Genomic DNA, 21,030 nt, shown 5'->3' with positions numbered 1-21,030 from the left:
AGATAAGGAGTCAATCACTCTTGAGAAAACATTTAAAGGGGGTATAAAGGCCGTTTCCTTTCGTATTAAATGAAAATTTTTCCTTTAAGAAAGGTTTTTTATTTTCTATAAAGAAAGACAGAACCTAAAGCACACTTGCCACTTAAATTTAGGTCAGCATATGACCTGTGCATAAAAAGGAATATACACATTCGTGCATCTCTGAAACCAATTTGGGAATTTAAGGTTGAGGGGGGCTCCTGGGAACTCCCTGCCATATGAAATTTTTAAACTCAAAGCGCTGTTTCTCCCATTTAACACCTGCATTTTCCCTGCCCAGAATGCTTTTCCTCCTTGCTGTGTGGCCAAGCATCTTCCTTTTTGAAAGAAATAAAACTTCACCTTCTCTCAACTGCAAATGGCACAGACAAGACAGTTGATATGCTCTGCTTATACATACAGACTCATCAAAACTTGCATATATCTATAAATTATAGTAACAATTATTTCATGGCATTTTATTAAATTTAATACAACTATAAGTAATTTTAAGTAATATATTTTAGAAGTAAAGATCATCTCTAAATATAGTTAGCAGAACTAAATTCCATATCAGGTAAAAAAAAATATTAATTTGCCTATAAAACTGAAAAACTAGCTGAAGATTTAATGATGACCTAAAATGTTAAACGAAATAAAAACACCTACCAATCCTTTCTATATTTTGCACAAGAAAATAAAAACAAGGGTGCCTGGGTGGCTCAGTCAGTTAAGCATCCAATTTCAGCTCAGGTCATGATCTCATGGTTCATGAGTTCAAGCCCCAGGTCGGGCTCTGTGCTGACAGCTCAGAGCCTGGAGCCTGTTTCAGATTATGTATCTCCCTCTCTCTCTGCCTGTCCCCTGCTTGTGCTCTGCCTCTCTCGCTCACTCGCTCATGAATAAATATTTTTTTAATTAAGAAAAAAAAGGAAAACATATTAATGTAATTGTTATTGTTTTCCCTAACTTTTCCCAAATGACAAAACTTTCCAAAGGATTTAAATTTTAAAAAATTTTAAAAACCACATATTCAGATTTGTGAAATTATGAGTGAATTAAAGTAAGAAATAATGTAAATTGTTAGGTTTACTCTTATTTCCAAAAATTTACACTTCATCAATAAATATTATTTAGAATCTGTCACTCAAATGCATAGTGTTATAGGTTTATACTTTCTTTTCTCAATTTCCAAATTAATTTGTAAATCCCTATTTTTCCTATTATTAGTTTTAAACTCCTCTAATTTATAACTGGCAATAATTTGACAAAGGGAATTGAAAATTATTTTCCCTTTTTGAAAAAAACTTTTAGACAAAGAGCATAAAAAAGTAAATGATTCAAAACTAGAATTTAAGGTACAAAAAGGGGAAAAAAGAGTAAAAAAGAATTAAAGTTAAAAAACTAAAAGTTAAGCAGAAATAAGTGACTTTTATTACTGTCTTTATATTCTTCTTTTTCTAAATTTCCTATACTCAATATGTACTACATCTATAATCAGAACAATGCAATACATTAACATTCTAAAACTTAAAAGGTTAAAATGTTTCAAAATTAGCTTTTAGTCCATTATGTTACTTAAATATGAACTTGGTGGTAATTTCTCATCCCAAACGTCCAGGCTTTCTAAAATAATTTTGGACTATATTTCTGTTTAAGAAAAGATGGTAAGATATTAATTATGAAGCACTATATATTTGATAAAGCACTTATCAAAGTTGTTAAATTAGAGGTCGTTAAATGGGGTAATTTTGCCCTCCAGGGGCCATGCAGCAATGTTGTACACATTTCTGGTTGTCGCTACTGGGGAAGTGTGCTGCTGGCATCTAGTGGGTTGAGGTCAAGGATATTGCTACCTGTCCTACAGAGCATAGGATAGCCCCTCACAGCAAAGAATTATCTGGTCCAAAAGGTCCAACCTGACCCAATGTGTCGAGGTTGAGAAATTCTGCTATGGATCATTAACCTCTGTATCTCCTCAAAAATACCACTATATGTACCCCAGAATATAATTTTTAGAATGTTCTAGAATTCAGACTTAGACTTATCTCATTGATTTTCTTTTCTCTTTCCCCCCAAACAAAACACATTCTTTTACTTTTTTCCTTATGTTCCAGTTTTCCTGAAATTGATTTCCAGAGTCTAAATATTACTGTGAGATTTTTTAAAAGTTGAAGATGCTGGATTTTGTACCTGATGTGGTTAGTCTGTGTTCCTATTTTTTTTTTTTTTTTCAACGTTTTTTTTTTGTTTTTTTTTTTTTTATTTATTTTTGGGACAGAGAGAGACAGAGCATGAACGGGGGAGGGGCAGAGAGAGAGGGAGACACAGAATCGGAATCAGGCTCCAGGCTCTGAGCCATCAGCCCAGAGCCTGACGCGGGGCTCGAACTCACGGACCGCGAGATCGTGACCTGGCTGAAGTCGGACGCTTAACCGACTGCGCCACCCAGGCGCCCCAGTGTGTTCCTATTTTTTACAGTGAGATAGAAGATAGAAAAGAGAGGGGGGGTGTGGGAGCTGGTGTCAGGGCAGGTACTTTCATTTTGGTTTGCTCACTGCTGTAGCTCACATATGAGGTATTCAATAATTTTGTTGAATAAACTGATGGAGCTAAGTCTTGATTAGACTGCCTACCACTAGATTCCCTTTGAGGACTGATCTACCTGCAGAAGCTCACCAGTGGAAGACCCTAACATCAAGTCATTTCAGATGCCTGCCTTTAATGCCAACGCTTCTTTATCTGATTTGCCTAATGTTCAGGTCCATGTTCTTCTAGGTAGGAACACAAGAGCAGCCTTATCAAGACTCTGATCGAGATCTCAAATATAGATGACAGGAAGTTGTGTGGCATTTTAAGATTATTTTAAAAATTACTGACTGGACATGAAGGATAAAGAAGAATCATGAGTTAGAAATGACACCAAATTCTCATATCTGAGTAACCCAATTTGGTGGAAAGTGGGAGATGGGAAAGGGTGAGAGGCATGTCCTCCAGATCGGAACTCAGTACCTATAAAAGGAAATGTAATGGGTCAAGTTCCACACAAGGGAAAAGAACAGAGGCAGAGAGAAGGCAGAGTCATAGAAATAAAAGAACAGTAAGTCTTTTAATTGTAAAATGTAAGTAACTGCTCCTCTCCTGACTGAAGAAGCCAAGTTAGGTCTCATCTCTGCTCCTGGACTTGAAACAGTTTAGAGGAGGATGCCAAGTGCTTAGACTGATAAGAGCTACCTTAGAGATGGAGTCATCTTTCCCAGGGACACAGAAAGATAGAGGTGAATATGTGAACAAAAGATTCAGAAGAAAGGAAGGAACTGCTGCTGGCTATGCAACCAACCGTTTCCACAACAAAAACCATAGATCTTTTTCACACAAGCAGATAGCAAGAGAGATTAGCCCCATCCTGCACTTGAGGAACTGACTTGCATTCATTATACTTTTTACTTCTGTTATTAACTAAGATATAGATAACTATACTTTTCTCCATTAAGTTTCATAGTGTGTGGTTAGTCTCATTTATTTGCTAAGTTTGGGCCCTGCCATCCCTTTATACTAGATATTCTTTTCTGCATTATATCAGAATATATATATACATATACGTGTGTGTGTGTATATATATATATATATGTATGTATGTGTGTGTATGTATATATATGTATATATATATGTGCATATATATACACACATATATATATACATACACACACAATTTTATAAGTTAAAAAAACACACCAACAAATAAAAAGTTAAGAAACAAAGACAAAAAGAGAACAGTCAGGATACCGATTATTCTCCTTTCAGGCATGAGACTAGACACTTAGAATACACTAACTCAGAGTCTTGCAACGCTATAAAATTAGTACTGCTACCTGATTTTTATAGATAGGAAATCTGAGGTAAGGTAATGTGAGAAAATTCAAACAGCTGGCCAGAACGGGAGCTGGGATTCAAACCCAGGTCTATGTCACTCCAAGGTCTCCACGATTTGCATTTCGTATCATTTCATCTCCCTAATGATATTGCCACTTAAAACATTTATTGAATATCCAAGTCAGTGTTCTCTGGACTTAAGAAGAGAATTAGGTTAGTCCTTCCCCTCCAATAAACTGCACACACTTTATAGACTTAGCAATAAACTATGGTAATAAATATAGCACAGAAGCCACCATCTTTTCTGCTAAAGGCTGGAATGGAGAAACCCAAAAGTGTTCTGCATTTACCATATATAACTCAGCGTAGAACCAACACGTAAGTGACATAAAAAGCAAACTGACAATAAATTGAACACTAGGTTTTCTTTCAAATGAGGTGAGCTTGCATATCTCTTTCGGACAATATGAATTCAGCTAGTTCCCTATAAGCCAAACCACTTTTTTTTTTTTTTTAATAAACCATATCTTCTTATCCAATGGAAGACGGGAGGAAGATGTCCCTAATGTAATGTGTTTTCATTACTCAAGAAATTTTTTTGAGTAATAATTATATGAAAAGCATGCACCTATGTATTGTAGGGAATACAAAATTTGGTAAAACAATTCCACTTAGAACACTTAGAACTTACAATTTAGTAGGAGAATATATAACAGAAGATCATCAGTGCAAGTGACCCCATTATTTATAAAGAGTTTTGGAGTTTATAAGGAACTCAGCAATACTAGCTAGAATAAGGAAAGGCCTCAGGACAGAAGGACCTGAATCTGGGGCTGGAATCTGAAAGATGGTCAGGCTTTCCGAAAGCAAATGCAGGAGGAATTTAGGGAAAAGACAGTATTATCTGTGCAAAGGGGAAAAGATAAAGAAATGCAGGGTATGTTTACAGTGACAGATTCTAACTGGCAAATCAGACAATTTAAATAAGAAGTATGATAAGAAAAATTTGTAAGTAGAATCAATCAGATCATGAAGACCTTGGAGGCCTGGCTAAAAAGTCTAAAGTTTATTCAGAAAACAAACAGCCAATGAAGCTTCAGAGAATGAGGACTTTAAAGAAATTCACAAACAGCTCTGACCAGGGAAGGACAACTGCCTGATCACACACTGGCTGAGGTCATGATCTCACAGTTCATGAGTTTGAGCTCCACCTTGGGCTCTGTGCTGATGGCATGGAGCCTGCTTGGGATTTTCTGTCTCTCTCTCTCTTTCTCTCTCTCTGCCCTCTCCTGCTTGCTCTCTCTCTTTCAAAAAATGAATAAACTTTTAAAAAAAAGCACAGGGGCGCCTGGGTGGCGCAGTCGGTTAAGCGTCCGACTTCAGCCAGGTCACGATCTCGCGGTCCGTGAGTTCGAGCCCCGCGTCAGGCTCTGGGCTGATGGCTCGGAGCCTGGAGCCTGTTTCCGATTCTGTGTCTCCCTCTCTCTCTGCCCCTCCCCCGTTCATGCTCTGTCTCTCTCTGTCCCAAAAATAAATAAAAAACGTTGAAAAAAAAATTTAAAAAAAAATAAATTAAAAAAAGCACATTAATATAAAATTTAAGCAGACACAAAATGTTGTTGGAACCCAGAGATTTAAGAGCACTGCTCTAGGAATCATACTGCTGGTTCAACTGCATGAAATTAGGCTATCTGCCATTCTAAGATCATTTCTTCATCTGTAAAAATGAGACAATTAATAGTAACTCTTTTTTCAGAGTCAAAATTTAATGGATACAAAATGCTTAGTACAGTACTTGGCACATGCAAGCACTCTATACAAGTTACATGATAACTACTGTTACCATTCTGTGCCATTGTTACTGAGGTATGATTACCAGCATTGCAATAGTATTCTTGTGTTGACAGAACAGAAGCCTGGGTTGAGGGGAGCACTGGTGCATACCAGTGGTTTGGGATGACTGGGACATAGGATCAAATGGTGGCAAATGGTGTAGTCTATCCCCAGGCATACGGTAGTGGGAATTTATCAGTAATATCAAGCAGCTAAAAAACAAAACAAAACAAACATAAATGTCTGTTTATCTGGAGAAGGGTTAGACCAATAGAAAGAAATATGTAAGTGCATTCTAACTGTATTTTTAAAGTTATTCTATCCAAAAGATTGCTTAAAGTTACCATTTTTATATTACCTTACATAACTTGCTATTATATTTTTGTATTTGCACTTTAAGTACATAATATTTAAAATTTTCAAATTATCTTTGGTTCATTCCTTAAAAACTATGTATTATGTAATATTTACTTTTATTGTCTATTGATACAAATTATGAGTTGTTTTTTTTTTTTACGTACTTATTTATTTCAGCAATGTCTACACCCAATGCGGGGCTCGAACTCATGGCCCCGAGATTCAGAGTTGCAGGCTCCTCTGATTGAGTCAGCCAGGGATCCCTAAATTATGACTTCTAAAATCCTCATTAGGCTAATTGTGAGATTCCATTACCATTCTGCTTAAGTTTTTCAAACCAGGGTCAACAAGGAGAAGAGACTTAAATGCATGTGGAGCTAAGTAAGGGATTACCCTGTAAGATGGAGACGTGCTAGCAGAAATACCTATAGTACAATGGAAGAAACTTGGGCCCTTCAGCAATCTTACAGTTTATAGTGTTTACCCCACTGACTGCATTTTTTACTCCCCTTGGGAAAAAAAGAGTTTTGTGAACAACCTAAGGAAATAATTACAACACTTCTAGATCTATCAGTATCAATTTATTTTCACTGTTAGCTTATTTTATGATTCAGTTTGTGGATTCAAAAGTCTTCCTCTAGGCAAAAGTATGTTACACACAAAAAATATTATCTTCAGATGACAAGTGACGTAGAGTAAAACATTTCATGTACACTTTCTTTGGAAATTTAGGAAAATACTACAAATATCATTAACTGTTTAGAAATGTTCATATTGCCTAACCATCCATTGCTTTTGTTTATAACTCATCCTCCTCAGTGTTAGGAAAATTACTGGCAATAGCCACTGGATAAAGTATAAAGGATTTAACCAAGGCTAAGTAAAGACAGAAAAGTGGACTAGGTTAGACTTTGCTAATGCCTAAACAGACAAAGTAGACTTCCTTTTGAGTAACTACAGTAATATCCATCTGTACCAAAACCAAATTTTAAATTGACTTGGAATAAATTTGAAAAACCTCTTATTATCTATAATTAACCTCTTCTCAACCATTCTCCTCTCCAAGGGATGATACTTCTGCTAAAGACAGACACTTTGTGCTGAGTGATTGCTTTTTCCTGGTATCTCTAAGAGCTAGGGCCTCAGGCTTCCTTCCCGAATAGGCGAGAGGAGGGGGAGGGGGGAAAAACAAGGGAAGGAGACTAAAGAGAGTCCACTTAGGGCCTTCATAATTCCTAGTGGCAGATCAAATGATGTGTTAGGGCAGAGAATAATTTGGGAACAACACAGTGCTTTAATAATTTCAGTAATTTCTTTTCTCAATTTACAGCTAAAATTTTTAAAAATAAGTCAAAATAATGAACTCTATTGTACTAAAATCTCACTCTGAAAACATTTTCCTATGTTTTATGAGATTTTCCAAAAATCATTTGGATTCTGTAAATTTGGGTAATTGAATATGTATCAAACACTAAATATCACGAGAAATTCTGAATTACTTTTATACAGATTAATGGTTTAATAGTGACCAGATACTTTTAAAAGTGAAGGCAGAAAGGATGGAAAAGTGGTCAATACCTAACAAGACCATTTCCCAAACATTATTTGTTAACATTTAAAAAAATCTAAATGTCTTTCCAAAAATAAATACCCAACACTAAGATAAAGAATATGTATTGAAACAAATGCCCATATTTACTTGGCCCTATGAAGTTTATTTTCAGAGAAAGAAAATCCAGAATCATATGGTCACAGTAACCCACATGAAAACAAGTAACAATACCCCAAATGGCATTAATCCCACAAATGAGCTTTATTTTGAACAAACATGAAGTCACTTAACGCCATATAAAATCATTTTAAAAGTTACTTTTCTCTGTACAAGTTAAAAAAAAAATTATTGCAGAAAAAAGCCCAGAAAGTTATAAAAGGAAAATGCTCAACTTTTTGCCTTCTAATACCAAATTTTGTTTGGGGAGGGGGAAGCATGTAGTACACACACACAAAAAAACCCAGTAGCAATTTTTTAAACATAGGTTTTGTTTATTTTTTATTTTAAACTTACAGTGTCACTAAGACACTAAATGGATTATTTCAACAATAAATATCAATACTAGATTTAAACACTTAATAATAGCCTTGGTGTTTTATGAATAGCTTGCTACCCAAATGTAAATGAGGGAAGATCACAGAGAGAAAGGCACCCTAAACTTTTCCCCAAAGCAAAATTGTAGTGACAGTTGAAACATTAAATAAAATGTCAATAAATATTTACATGAATTAATTAGGCAGAAACTGAAATATTCAATTGCAAAACACATGCAAAATAAATCACTTGCTATAAATTTTAATGTCACTAAAGCATGGACCAACACATTAATTACAGACTTCATACCAGATCCCTGTTATTGAAAAGCTGATAACCTACCATTATTAATAGAAACTTAAGAGGATTTTCTATATCTCTACAAATTTTTCATATTTTCAAATCTAATTAACCAAGTCATCCTGGATTGATAACAGAATCATTGGATTAAATATCACTGTCCTTTAAGATCTATGACACTATAAAAATGTAAGAAACAATGCTTTTTTTATGGAAGGACAGTCTGGAACATTTTATTGAAATAAAATATTTTAAATAAAAACACATCCTAGATTTTAAAATAGTATTCTTCTCAAAAGTCTTTTAAAAGTATTAACGTGCTTAGAAATATGTGCCAAAGAACACTATATTTTAAAAATCTTTGAGATGATACTCTTAAAACTACCATTGTCTCCAACATTTTACTTATTATTTGGTGGCAGCTATACTATTTACTAAAAGATAATTTAAATATTTAAAAAGTTTAAGGACAAACAAAAATAACTTTAAAGATTAACTATTTAATGTTCCATACTAAATCATAACATCATGACTAAATCACCAAATTAGAACTAAATATCAACATTTATCCTCATATTATCTAACTTCATAGTAAAACATTTGTCTATTGATATTAATAGCCTAAGAGCTCGATAGCATTTTCTCCCAAACAGCCAGCTATACTGCTTATTATTAGCAAGAGATTAAATGGAAGAGGAACAAGCGAAAATATATACAATTCATTTCTTCTTACATTTACATGCAGTCCTATAACACATTTCTTTCTTCTTTTCCTACCAGCAATTTTTCCTTGATAAATCATCCCAAACACCACCCCTGTTTTCTTTACACTGTGAGTTCTGAGGATAAGCTACAATTCAGAAACCCCAAATGATGCCAAAAGATAACAGAAAAATAAGTACACTAAGAAACTACCACAATGTAGATAAAAAGATGAGTATTATTTTAAAAATCTATTTAATATCTTTTTTTGGCTTCCTAAAAAAAACAGCAGCATGAACGTCAAATGAGGTATAGCTGTTCAAAAACAAATATTTTAATGCATAAAACACATGAATTCAATAATATTTCAACAAATATTTCATCCAAACATAAAACTTTTGATATCTTATTCATTTTGAGATTCACTTCCATCCTATCTGTAACTAACCAAAAGGGAAGTCACATGACTTACACAATGAAAAAGAAAGAACAGTTTTCTTTCCTTTCCTTTCTACAGGAAGAAACAAAAGCTTGGTATTAGCTATCCAAGGCCAATGGGTGGGGCCTGAAAGCCAAAAAGCTGTAATGGATTGAGGTTAATCTTAATGGGGGCCCACTTTAACCTTCTGAAAGCATCAAAAATGTGAAAATTGCAACCAAAGCTTACAGAAAATAACAGGCACTTAATGTAACTTAGTTTCCACAACTAGAAAATTCTACAGGGACATAATTCAGTTTATAAACAATGTTGCTGCTTTTGTTGGGGTAAAATCACCTAACTGTGATTCCCTACACAGATACACACACCATCCCCCCACTGGCACACAGATACTTCGCAAGCTTCTTGAATAAATAGGAGTATCCAATGTCCTGGGTGATGGGTGGTCCTGAGGTCCTGAACTAGAGCTGTATACTTTTAAGGGATGCTGAGATAAGAACAAAGTGTTTTGTGTTTGTTTAAACCTGACTCTATATTTAAAGTCTTCACACCATTATTGATAAAGTTAACAAACTTGTACTATAGTTGATTCGAGCAAATTTTAAATGTCAGTATAAATGCTAGAAATTAGGCACATGAAAACAAAATAAATATTTTGGGATTTTTTTAAATAGATCTGATTGAAATTAACTGATTCAATTTACTTAAAGATAATCACTACATTTCAAAGGCATAAAATCTCAACCTGATGGAATATCATATCATCACACTCGTTCCTGACGGCGTGCTTTTACAATATCTTATGAAAGAACATATATTTAAATAACATTATACACACCAAATAAGCTGCAATGCAGTGAAAAACTTCTAAATTAGTGAAATCAACCCACGTAGAGTCACAATCAAGCATCAACTATTATGCCCATTTTTAAACTCCAGGCTTTATTATAAGTCTGATAGAAAGAGATTTTTTACAGAGCAGAAAGGCAGGATTTACAAGTGGCCCAAGGAAAAGATAAGCAATGAATAGTTCTGACCCCAGCTTCTCTGGCTTGATCAAGTGGGTCTGCAACCTGAGCCAAAGGGCGCAAATTCCTCACCATTCAAAATCCTTCAATGGCATGGGGGAGGAAACAGTGAAAGGGACAAACGTGCAAGTCCAACTGTCCTTAGATTTAGTATTCAACTAAAAATTTTAATTAGAGAGTTAAATAAATGAACTCAATACTCTGATTAAATTTCTGACTCATAGTTTAACCAGTCCTAAAAAGAGAAGGTTTTTTTTTTCACTTGTTAAAATTGAAAAAATTTATTCATTTATCTTTGTAAATGTATGGCTTACATAGAACTGTGCTAGGTATGTGTTTCTAATATCATTTAATCTATTTAAGGATGTTGTTGAAGGTGGAATTAGTCTCCAAATATAAGCGTTTCCATACTATAAGCAAATTGATGTATTATTAAAATCCTACTTTGGAAAAACAGTTGATAGAATTCATTCCAAGCTCCACAATATATCACTGATTCACTAAGTATTTAAAGCAATAGATACAACCTGTGTTGTCAGACTTCTGTTACAGACTGAACTAAGGATAAAGAATTCAACTGAATGAAGAAAATGTTAAGATAACAGAATTTAAGCATATAGTATCTGGGAACATTCTAGCTACTATCATTAATGGCCTACGCAACTGTTTACAAAGCTTAAGGAAATAAACAGTCATGAAGAAATCCTGGCCGGAGCAAAATTAATTTGAATTTTACATACATAGCACAATAAAACTTAATAAAAATCTTAAGGTTATTAGCAAATTACACTTAAAAGACTTTGAAATAAATGACAACTTTAAGATTAACAAAGTAATAAATGAAAGTGGGCTTTTTTAAAAAAAAAAAGTAGACTGTTATAACAAAAGGGTAAAGCAGCTGGTAAAAGTTAAGTGTATTATTAAAAGCACAATGAAATGATTCTAAGCATTGGTAAAGATAGTTTTTACATATGAAATCTGAAAACTATGTATTTTAAGACATGAAAAATCGCTGTATTTAGCTCAAAATCTGAAAAGTAACATTTATTGTTTTATCAGAGTTTTCCCCCAAATTAAATGGACAGACATTGTGTAACTAGATTTATAAAAAGAAAGTGAATAGTCAATGGAAAAAAATGATCCACTGCTTTTGTACCTCATATAAAAAGAATGAGAATTGGAAAGATCATATTAAAGATTCTGCGAAGAAGAAAATAAAAAGAATATATAGCAAACTGGAGAGCAGAACTCTTTTTTTTTTTAAGTTTATTTATTTATTTTGAGAGACAGAGACAGTGTGAGCATGGGAAGGGCAGAGAGAGAGGGAGAGTCAGAGTCCCAAGGAAGATCCACACTGTCAGTGCAGAGCCCCAGCGTGGGGCTCCAACTCTAGAAACTGTGAGGTCATGACCTGAACCAAAATCAAGAGTTGGAAGTTTAACTGACTGAGCCACCCAGGTGCCCCTGGAGAGCAGAACTTGAAAATCTATCATCCAACAGTGCTTTACACCTACTATGTGATCGATAACAAAGTAGCTGAATAGACATCGAGCCAGGAACTTTCTAGAGTAACCGTTTTCTTACAAGTCCGTACTTTTATACAATAAACCATCTTGTCAATTTACACCTCTAAGAATGTTTACTCAGTTGAGATATAAATTCATTAAATTTCTGAAAAGAAATATGAGTATCAATAAACCTAATTATGCTCTTTAGGTAAACAATGAGTTTCTGCTGCATAAAAAAGTACCATAAGGATAAATGAAATTAAGACTGAAGATCAGTGAAATGCATACTAATTAATCTCACTTTCACAAACACAGAAACTACTAGTAGAAAGGTAATTTGCATAATTCAGATAAGTTCAGACTGTATTTGATAACTGAATTGTAGCTTAGGTCTAAGGTAACAAAAAGAGCCAGGTAAGTTAACCAGTTACTATGACCTATCAATAATCATATAGAATAACTGAACCTCTTGTCTTCCAGGGTGACTACAAATGGACACAAGGGAACTTTTTGGGGTGATGAAATGACTGTGGTGGTGGTTACATAATTTGTCAAAACTCATCTAACTGTATACTTAAATTTGGTGAATTTTATTCTATATATTATACTTCAATAAGCAGACAAGGCAAAAAAATAAATGACATGAGCTTATTACCTTTCAAAAATTCTGATAATTTTTGTGATGAGGGTATAAGTAAAAATGCAGTGCTCAAAATAAAGATTAAAACGAAAACCCGGTACTGTTACAATTCTTAAATTATTTTCATGTGTACTACCTCAATGAACCCTTACCCTAACCCACAAAAATAGGGAGAAAAAATATTATTGAACACATTTCACCCATGGGAACACTGAAGCTCAGAGGAAGTGACTAGTCAGAAGTAAGAAAACCACCAAGTGGCAGAGCCAGATCTAAACCTTCGTTTCTGATGCTTTATCCCTTACTCTACCACACTACCTCTTCTTAGAAATGCTAACTATGTACAACAAACATCACTGAGCCTTTACTCTCTGCCAGGCTCAGTGTTAAATGCTCTACATGTGTAATAACATTTAATCCTCATAATAACCCTATACTAAAGTGGTCACCGCTTTGTCCCCTCCCTTTACAGGACCCTGAGACACTGACAAGGTTACTCACTTTCCCTACAAACAATAAACTGGGATTTCAACAGTGATCTTTTTGACTAGAAGCTCTGCCACTGTACAGTACCTCACAAGGACTAAATAATTAGTATTAGAGCAAAAAGTATTAAATTATTGCAGCAGGTCTACTTAAAACAGTATTTTTTCCCTCAGCTTACACTGAAGAATATACAACTGGATATGTACAACTAAATACTCAGGTAAAATCTCATGATAAAACTATTAAAACAATCTATGTAACCAAGTCATTCCCATATCTCAATTTATATCCTGGTATTTTCAATAATATTACACAATATTTTATGCCATAAAATTATAATAAAATGCTTTGTAGTTCACTGCAATGGAGATTAAGCTGTTAACATTATACAACACATTTTGCCCAATTTTAAAGAGAGCACATAAAAGAAGGTACCAACTTAATTTTCTACTATGAATATATGCCACTGAAAATAACCTATCTGTGATTTTGTTGTGACAAGGACTTGTTTACAGTTTAGTTTGTTAAACACACTTGCCAGGCAAATTATATGACAGTATCTCTATACTTCACAACATCCTGAAAAGTCAGGTATTAATTACTCCAATTTGCCACTGATTGTGGAAAGAAAGATAAGACTAAATCTATGAGTCTTATGCTAGACAGCATCTCCAAACAGTCAAATATTTAGATACTGGGCAGGAGGCTGTAATCTTCAGATAATTTTCCAATTTGTTGCTAGATGGAAAGTAAGATTAATCTTGATGTATCAAAATGCAATATAACAAATATTTTCGTTACTCTTTTAATAGAAGCACTCATTAAAAGACAATTTTTAAATGTACCTTACTGATCCACAATGTACTTTCTTAAATATATTACTGTGAACTTTTCAATATCAGAAGATGTTATAATCAAATTATTTTAGAGAAAAATGTAAACCATTTATGTTTCTATGGACTGTTTATGTTACAATGCCATAACCTATAATAACTATATACTGAACTATATACTGAATTTCTTGTTACTTAAAATTCAGTGAGAAATATCTCAAGATATAAAGAACTGATAATAAGAAAGTATTTTATTTCACATGTAGTTCCAAATCAAGTCCAAAGAATATCATACCTTAAAGTAATACATTTCCAGTTTAACTAATCAGAAATATCCTTACTTTATTTGCTTAGGTTATACTTGGATTAGAAATAAAAACACAGCACACCACATTTTTAACTCCAAACTTTTAGGTTAATCACAATACCAAAAGAACTACTCAGTTAAGATAAACAAAAAAAACATCTGCAATATCTATGTAATTTCTGAACAGAAAGAATTCTGGCAAATTTAAATAATAAGGGTTCCTTGCTGCCCCAAAACAACAAAATTTACAACAATAAACTCACTTTTTATCTACCATGTTGAATGCAGGCAAAAAAGAAGTTGTTAACTTTTTATGAAAACCAAGCATTCTAAGATCAGTTAAAGGTAGGTTAAAGTTGTCATGCCACAAGTAAGTTGTTTCTCTCTTACGTATTTGTTTAAAAAACAATCCTTTGATTTATTGCCTTCATTTTTTGTGAAGTCTTTTAAAAAAGAAGAATCAAAAATGAGGAAAATATCTAAGACAACAATGATCTTTATTCATTTTTATTGAAGTATAGTTGATATTCATCAATACTATTTAACATGAAGACTGTCTTAAATGTTCCCAATTCATACTTCATGTTTAAACTGAATTAGAATAAAAGTATCTTTTTAGAAGTAAACAAAAAAGGGTCTTGAAAATGGACCAGCATTTGAAAATCAGAAGTATCCAATATCTGTAAAGACAATAAAAGTCATAAAATTTGGATTTAAATGACTTCAAATATGATTTTATGATTAAATAGCTTTATTTCGTTTGGGATTCTTCCAAATTGGGCAAATCATCTTCAAAACCTGGTAGCATTAGGAACCATTTTCAAATATGAAATTATACATAACTCGCTAACAAATGAGCTCTGTTATATGATATTTTTTTAATTTCCAGGATTTTACTTTGTCTAAATAATTTTTGAAACTGACATTTTCAAGAGTCCCGAGAATAATAATAATCACATCTATTCTACATGTGAAAAATGTTTTCATGCCAAACTACGATAAAAACAAAGATGACTAATAAGTTGGTGATGAAATACTATGAAAAATCCTTAAACATGAACACACTGGAGTAAATGTTTTCATAAATTGTATAATTAATTAATCACTGAGACATGAACTCTATTCTTCATCAACTGAACTGCATATATTTCAAATGTTCATATATTTAAAAACTGTTAATCTCCAAATGTTTTTATACCCTATACTATTAATAAAAATGCTTTAAATTTATCTGTTACAGTAATTATTCTTATTTCTTCTGTTTCCATTACTTTGAGATGTTTTCTGAACAAAGTAATAAAAGGAACATAAAATATATAAAATCGCCGTAATATGGACAATTGTGTTTTCCATTAAGATCAAACTACAAACCAGAAATAAAGAGCATAAGATGAAAATATCAACATATTTGAAAGGTAAATTAAGAATTCCAACCAAATTATTAATACGTATTTAAGCCTATCAAGTAATGGTAGGTGAATTAGTCATTTTGAAATTACTCCCTTTGAGAAGAAATTCTTACATAAGTAGTGAAATAGATGAAATACATTTATGTTAAAAATTCTGTATACCATAATTGATGGCAAAGAATTCCAAATATATAACTAACAAACAAAGAAAATATTATGCAAGTGAGCTGAAGAGAGGGCAGTAAGGAGAATGGATTCTATCCCTCCCCTGAACAAAATAAAGTTTATCTCATTGAGAGAGAGAATATTTATTTGGAAATAAGTATCAAAATTTATGTAAAGAAAACGTAAATGATAATAAACATCAACAGGTAGTTACTGGGTAACACTGCCCCTCTCCAAAAGGATCTCCTTTTAATTATCATGTGACTTATCTAAAATATTATCAAATATTTAAGTCCTATCAAAGTTTATAACATTTCAAAAAGTTACAAGAGAACTTTCCAAGTAATTTAAACATGTTATCCCACAATCTGTGGATGCAATTTTTTTAACTGTTAATAATAAACTAATAGAAGTTATTAATTATTAACACTTACACACTAACTGTACATTGATGACATCACCTTACTAGTAACCTAGACTTACAAATCTGTATTAACCATGTATGCATATTCTTACTTCAATTGAAAGACTAATCTCTGTGTTTTGCACTGGATTCTAAAGTAAGAAATTCCTACAAATATACCCTAATTACAAATAAGTCATCATGAAAACTGTCAAATTTTAAACATTAAATATTTTAAGGAACAACTCGAAAGCAATAAGCTCTAAGGAAATTCACAAAATATTTACACATTCTTGTAAGTTTTTACAAATATTATTAAACACTATCAGGTTTCCATATTAATGTGTCAGAATACATATAATTATTACCAATCCATAATCATATGACCATTTAAATCACAGTATTAGGAAGTCAAATAAGACTGACATTTTAAACCACCAATGGTCACACACCATCCTCAAACAGCAGAGTCCTCACTGCATTTATCAACAATTAAGGACAGGGAAGGTACATTAGCTAAGTCATATGTTTATTTTTGAGAAGTTGGTGACATTACAGAGACTAGAAGAAAGTTTGACTGTATTCTTGCAAACATACTTTAAGTAGAATTATGTAAGAATGTACAGCTCTATTTTAAAAGTACACATGCATATCTTCATTTCATAGCAACTGAACAATATATACGTATATCTTCTCTTCATTTCATAGCAACTAAATTGTTTTTGATGTGCAGTTCTTTGCAGTCAGGATTTTTTTGCTATTCCTATTTAATTGTATGTTTTTTATATATTTATTTATTATTGAAGTATCTGTAGTTAATATCTTTTCAAGAGAAAAAAATCCTGGGAGCCTTGGCATAAGTTTTTAAATATTATATTAAACTAAAATTATTTTTTCATTTCCCCAAATATATACTATTAAAAATGTTTCATAATACTTAAAAAAATCCAATGACACGTGTACTTCTGAATACTCAAAAAGAAATTGCATGTATTTAAAATAATGATATTGTACAGTTAAACATTTAAAATTCCTAATTATCTACAATGCTTATTCTTTTATAACAAAATAGCACATAGACATAAGAGGGAAAAAATTAATTTGAATGATACATTAATGTGGTATGCTTTCAAAAATTCTCGTACAGTAAAAATGGCAATAAAAGAATGATTTTAAAAGTATTTTAAAAACTCTTGTAAAATGGTCCTGAATTGCAACCTGATTGTGTAAGTGATGCTGACAAGATACCTGCACAGATCATTTACGACCATCTAATTGTTACTTGAAATTGCCTGGCTACAATCTGTAGGATTCTGCCTTTTTCAGAACAATTATTCATATGATTTATATGAAATTTGTGTAAGTCCCAATAGAAGACAGAAATTCCTCCCAAAGCCTAAAATCAAGAAGAAAAAAATAAAGCAATAATTTTCCCTAGTAAAAAAGTGAAACATATTTCAAAAAACGAGTACTGTAGCCATCAAAAAAACTCCCTAAAGTATCACTTTCTAATTTCAAATTTAAAGAATATCACTGCTCTTTTTTTACATCACAAAAATGCTAATACTTAAGTTTTATCAACTTTTTTACATACTTCTTCCCAAGAATGTATCTAGATAGATCCTCCTGAAAAATACATTTTATCTCCCCATTTTAATACGTTTTTAAGTAAATACATGACTTGTAACAGAGGATTAAAGCAATTGAATGTTAATAATCTATAGTTGTACTCTAGAAACTGTTTACAATCTATAAATAAAACTTTTCCCACAATAGGGTATTTCATAATTCAGTGGACATACATATGTTTACCAACATATAATCCTTAAATACCTTAAATTTGGATGTCTTGTGGTTCTCAACATTAATATTGGTTAATAAAATGTCTAGCATTTGAAAATATTAAAAGGAAAACATAGAAAACCAAATTATAACAAGGTGTGATCAAAGAAGAAAAGGGCTATTTTTTTTCATTCATCTATAAAACAAATTTATGAGATCGTAAAGAACAATTTAACAACCTAAAGAAGGTTCAAAGTGGAGAAAGCCAGAGCCTGAGAGAAAATGAATTTGTCAATGATTTCAAGTCATTCAGTCTAGGGAGGGAAAAAGCTGAAAATGTAGGTTCATTTTACAATATAAAGTAGGAGGCATAAAATCCAGTAGCCTGTCTATGGACTTCTATTTACATATTTAAACCCTGTTTCAATTCACAGATTATGCTGATCCTTCCACATGTAAACAGCCAATAATGATGGCCAGGCCTTTAGGAAAGGAAAACATACACCACGCAGCAAGGTCAGGAAGCTACCAACCACCACAGGACAACAGATCAAAACAGAATGGTTTCATATGTTTCTATTGTTTATATACTTAATTTTAAGATGATATTCCTTGGGGATAAAGGAAGTTGTAAATATTACCAGGAAGGTGCAATACAGTATCAAATAAAATATATAATTTTCATAAAAGTATACTATTTTCTCCATGTATCTGTCAGGCAACCTGTGGTACTGAATGCCATTCATTCAATTTTTAATACTTAAATGTCAAGCCAAAACAAACCTCTTTGGTCTTAAATCCCTTTACTCCTAAGGATTCATTACAGAGAATTAACTTCTTTCAATGCAATAATCAAACCTGCAAATTATAAATATATATTTTTTTTACTATGATGAGATTAAGCAATAGAGAGGAGTAAAAATGGAAGAGGTATTAATTTACTTGTTTCTGGGTAAATTTTTGAAAATGATAAGCAATGACATTCTGTTTGGTATTTAAGCATCTTAAAAAAATTACAACACAATATAAGCAATGGTGGAAATTTACCCAAAGTGGCAGACTAGCACATTTTAGACACACAAGCTAGAGCCACAGCTGGCCACATGCTTTTTTGAGTTCAGTTTCTTAAAGAGACAGTCTCCTTGGACCTATGCCCTAAAAGGGAGCACATTTCTAAATGTCTGACTACCAACCAACCTATCCTTGGGCATTTCATCAAATCCATGGTAGACCAATAGTGTTCTATCTTATTTTACTGTGAAATCAAATTATTTTTATTTAAACCTACAAACGACTACCAGGGAGGCAGAAATATAATAGGGGAAGCTGGTGTGACTAAAGATGTCTAAAAGGTGTCCTACAATAGCAAAAGTTTGTTTGTTTGCTTTTTTAAACTTAAGTGATCCCTGTTTCTTCATTCATTTCCCCATTCATTCACTAGGCACAGACGACGAAGTATATTGTAACCGATAACACCGGAAGCTACACTACAGCAATTTCGCTGTCGAATGAAGAGGAGAACTTGCTAATAAAGTCAACCAGCAGCCAAGCGGTGAAATTTCAAAGATTTCATTTTCTGTTTAGGAAAAGATACCCAGTAAGGGGTCCATACACATACCGGATTAACTCCTGACTGCAAGGAAGATTTTGTCTTTCAGCGTATGACCACTGACAAAACTACTGACCAAATCCTGCACATGGTAAAAGGAGAAGAGAGGGAAAAAGTTTGGCTTACTTGGTGCACAAACACATCGACTGGAATATCCAAGGGGCTTCCCTCTCGGTTTATCATGGAGATGAATCCAAATCCCATTCGCACATTGAACCACTTACAGTGGCCAGTTCCGTGCAAAACCTGGGATTCCTCCTCTGCCTGCTCCGGCAGCTTCCCGGGCCCTTCACCACCACCTTTGCCTGCCCCGCCTGAGTAGAACAGGACAAAAAAAAGTCAGTTAGTCTGTATTCCCAAACTGTTCGTTGAAAGAGAAAAAAACTGCTTGGGGGTGGGGGGTGGGGGAAGGAAACAGAAAGAAACTCCAATAAAGGTTGATTCTTTTCTTCTACAGAAAATATTTAAAATGAAAGGGTTAAAAGGGGAAGCGGGGGAGGAGGGAGCCACACTGCTCTATCGATCACATCAACTTCCACTTTTCTGTACATACGTGTACTTTTTCATTTAACTCCATTTTTTTCGGCCACATATTACGATTACAGCATGCGATACTTTACTTGCATATTGCTGATTTAACACTCGTCCCATTTACAAAAAGAAAATTTCGGCGTAACTATTCTCTCCGGCGGGCACGAGGAGAAAAGAGAAATCGTGAAGATGGTTAGAGCTAGTTAATACACATGCAGCGGCAGTGAATCCAGGGTTATTTGCAATGTGCATTCCCCTCCCCCCAATAACTTTCAATTAAAGTTGGGGTGGAATGGGGGAGGGGGCAGGTGTATAAAAGTTTTCTCGGGCTCACTAACTGAAACTGCGCTTAATCACACTCAAACAATTCAAACAATAGCCCCCTGAAAGCTTTTCAAGTTGTGAATCAGTGTGGGCGGTACAAAACATTTTTGGAGATCTATAACAATAGGTTGCAGAAAGCCCCATTGCGCGATGGGGAGTGGGGGTAATGCCCAGTATTGGGGTAAAAGGGGAAGGGAGGACGGGCAAAGAAGGGTGGGAAAGGGGGAGGGGGGGAGAGAAAGGAAGAGAGAAAATCACAGTAAAACAATAGAAAAGAAAATTAACCTTCGGCCATGTTGCCCCACGGGCCCTCTGCTCCAAACTCGTGAGATGAAAACTTTCCCTTTGGAACGGAGTGATCTTCTGAATCAATCTAACATCTTGATTTTGTGCGATC

At 33.5% G+C, this 21,030-nt stretch overlaps 1 protein-coding gene across 1 annotated transcript in view; it reads right to left on the bottom strand.

Annotated features, from left to right (window-relative positions):
- LIN28B (lin-28 RNA binding posttranscriptional regulator B) overlaps window positions 1-20,777 on the bottom strand; it is a 112,975-nt gene extending 92,198 nt beyond the window's left edge. Inside the window, exons 1-2 of the mRNA XM_078447632.2 lie at window positions 20,648-20,777; window positions 19,905-20,092 (exon numbers count right to left, since the gene is read on the bottom strand). Of these exons, the coding sequence (XP_078303758.2) occupies window positions 19,905-20,092; window positions 20,648-20,777 (318 nt within the window). The remainder of the gene's footprint in view (window positions 1-19,904; window positions 20,093-20,647) is intronic.
- Between the last annotated feature and the right edge of the window lie 253 nt (window positions 20,778-21,030).

This window comes from Panthera onca, chromosome B2 (assembly GCF_046562875.1).
Source record: "Panthera onca isolate mPanOnc1 chromosome B2, mPanOnc1 haplotype 2, whole genome shotgun sequence".
NCBI classification, from domain to species: domain Eukaryota; kingdom Metazoa; phylum Chordata; class Mammalia; order Carnivora; family Felidae; genus Panthera; species Panthera onca.
The sequence above is the reverse complement of the archived record's forward strand: the minus strand, read 5'-3'. Positions and strand labels throughout refer to the sequence as shown.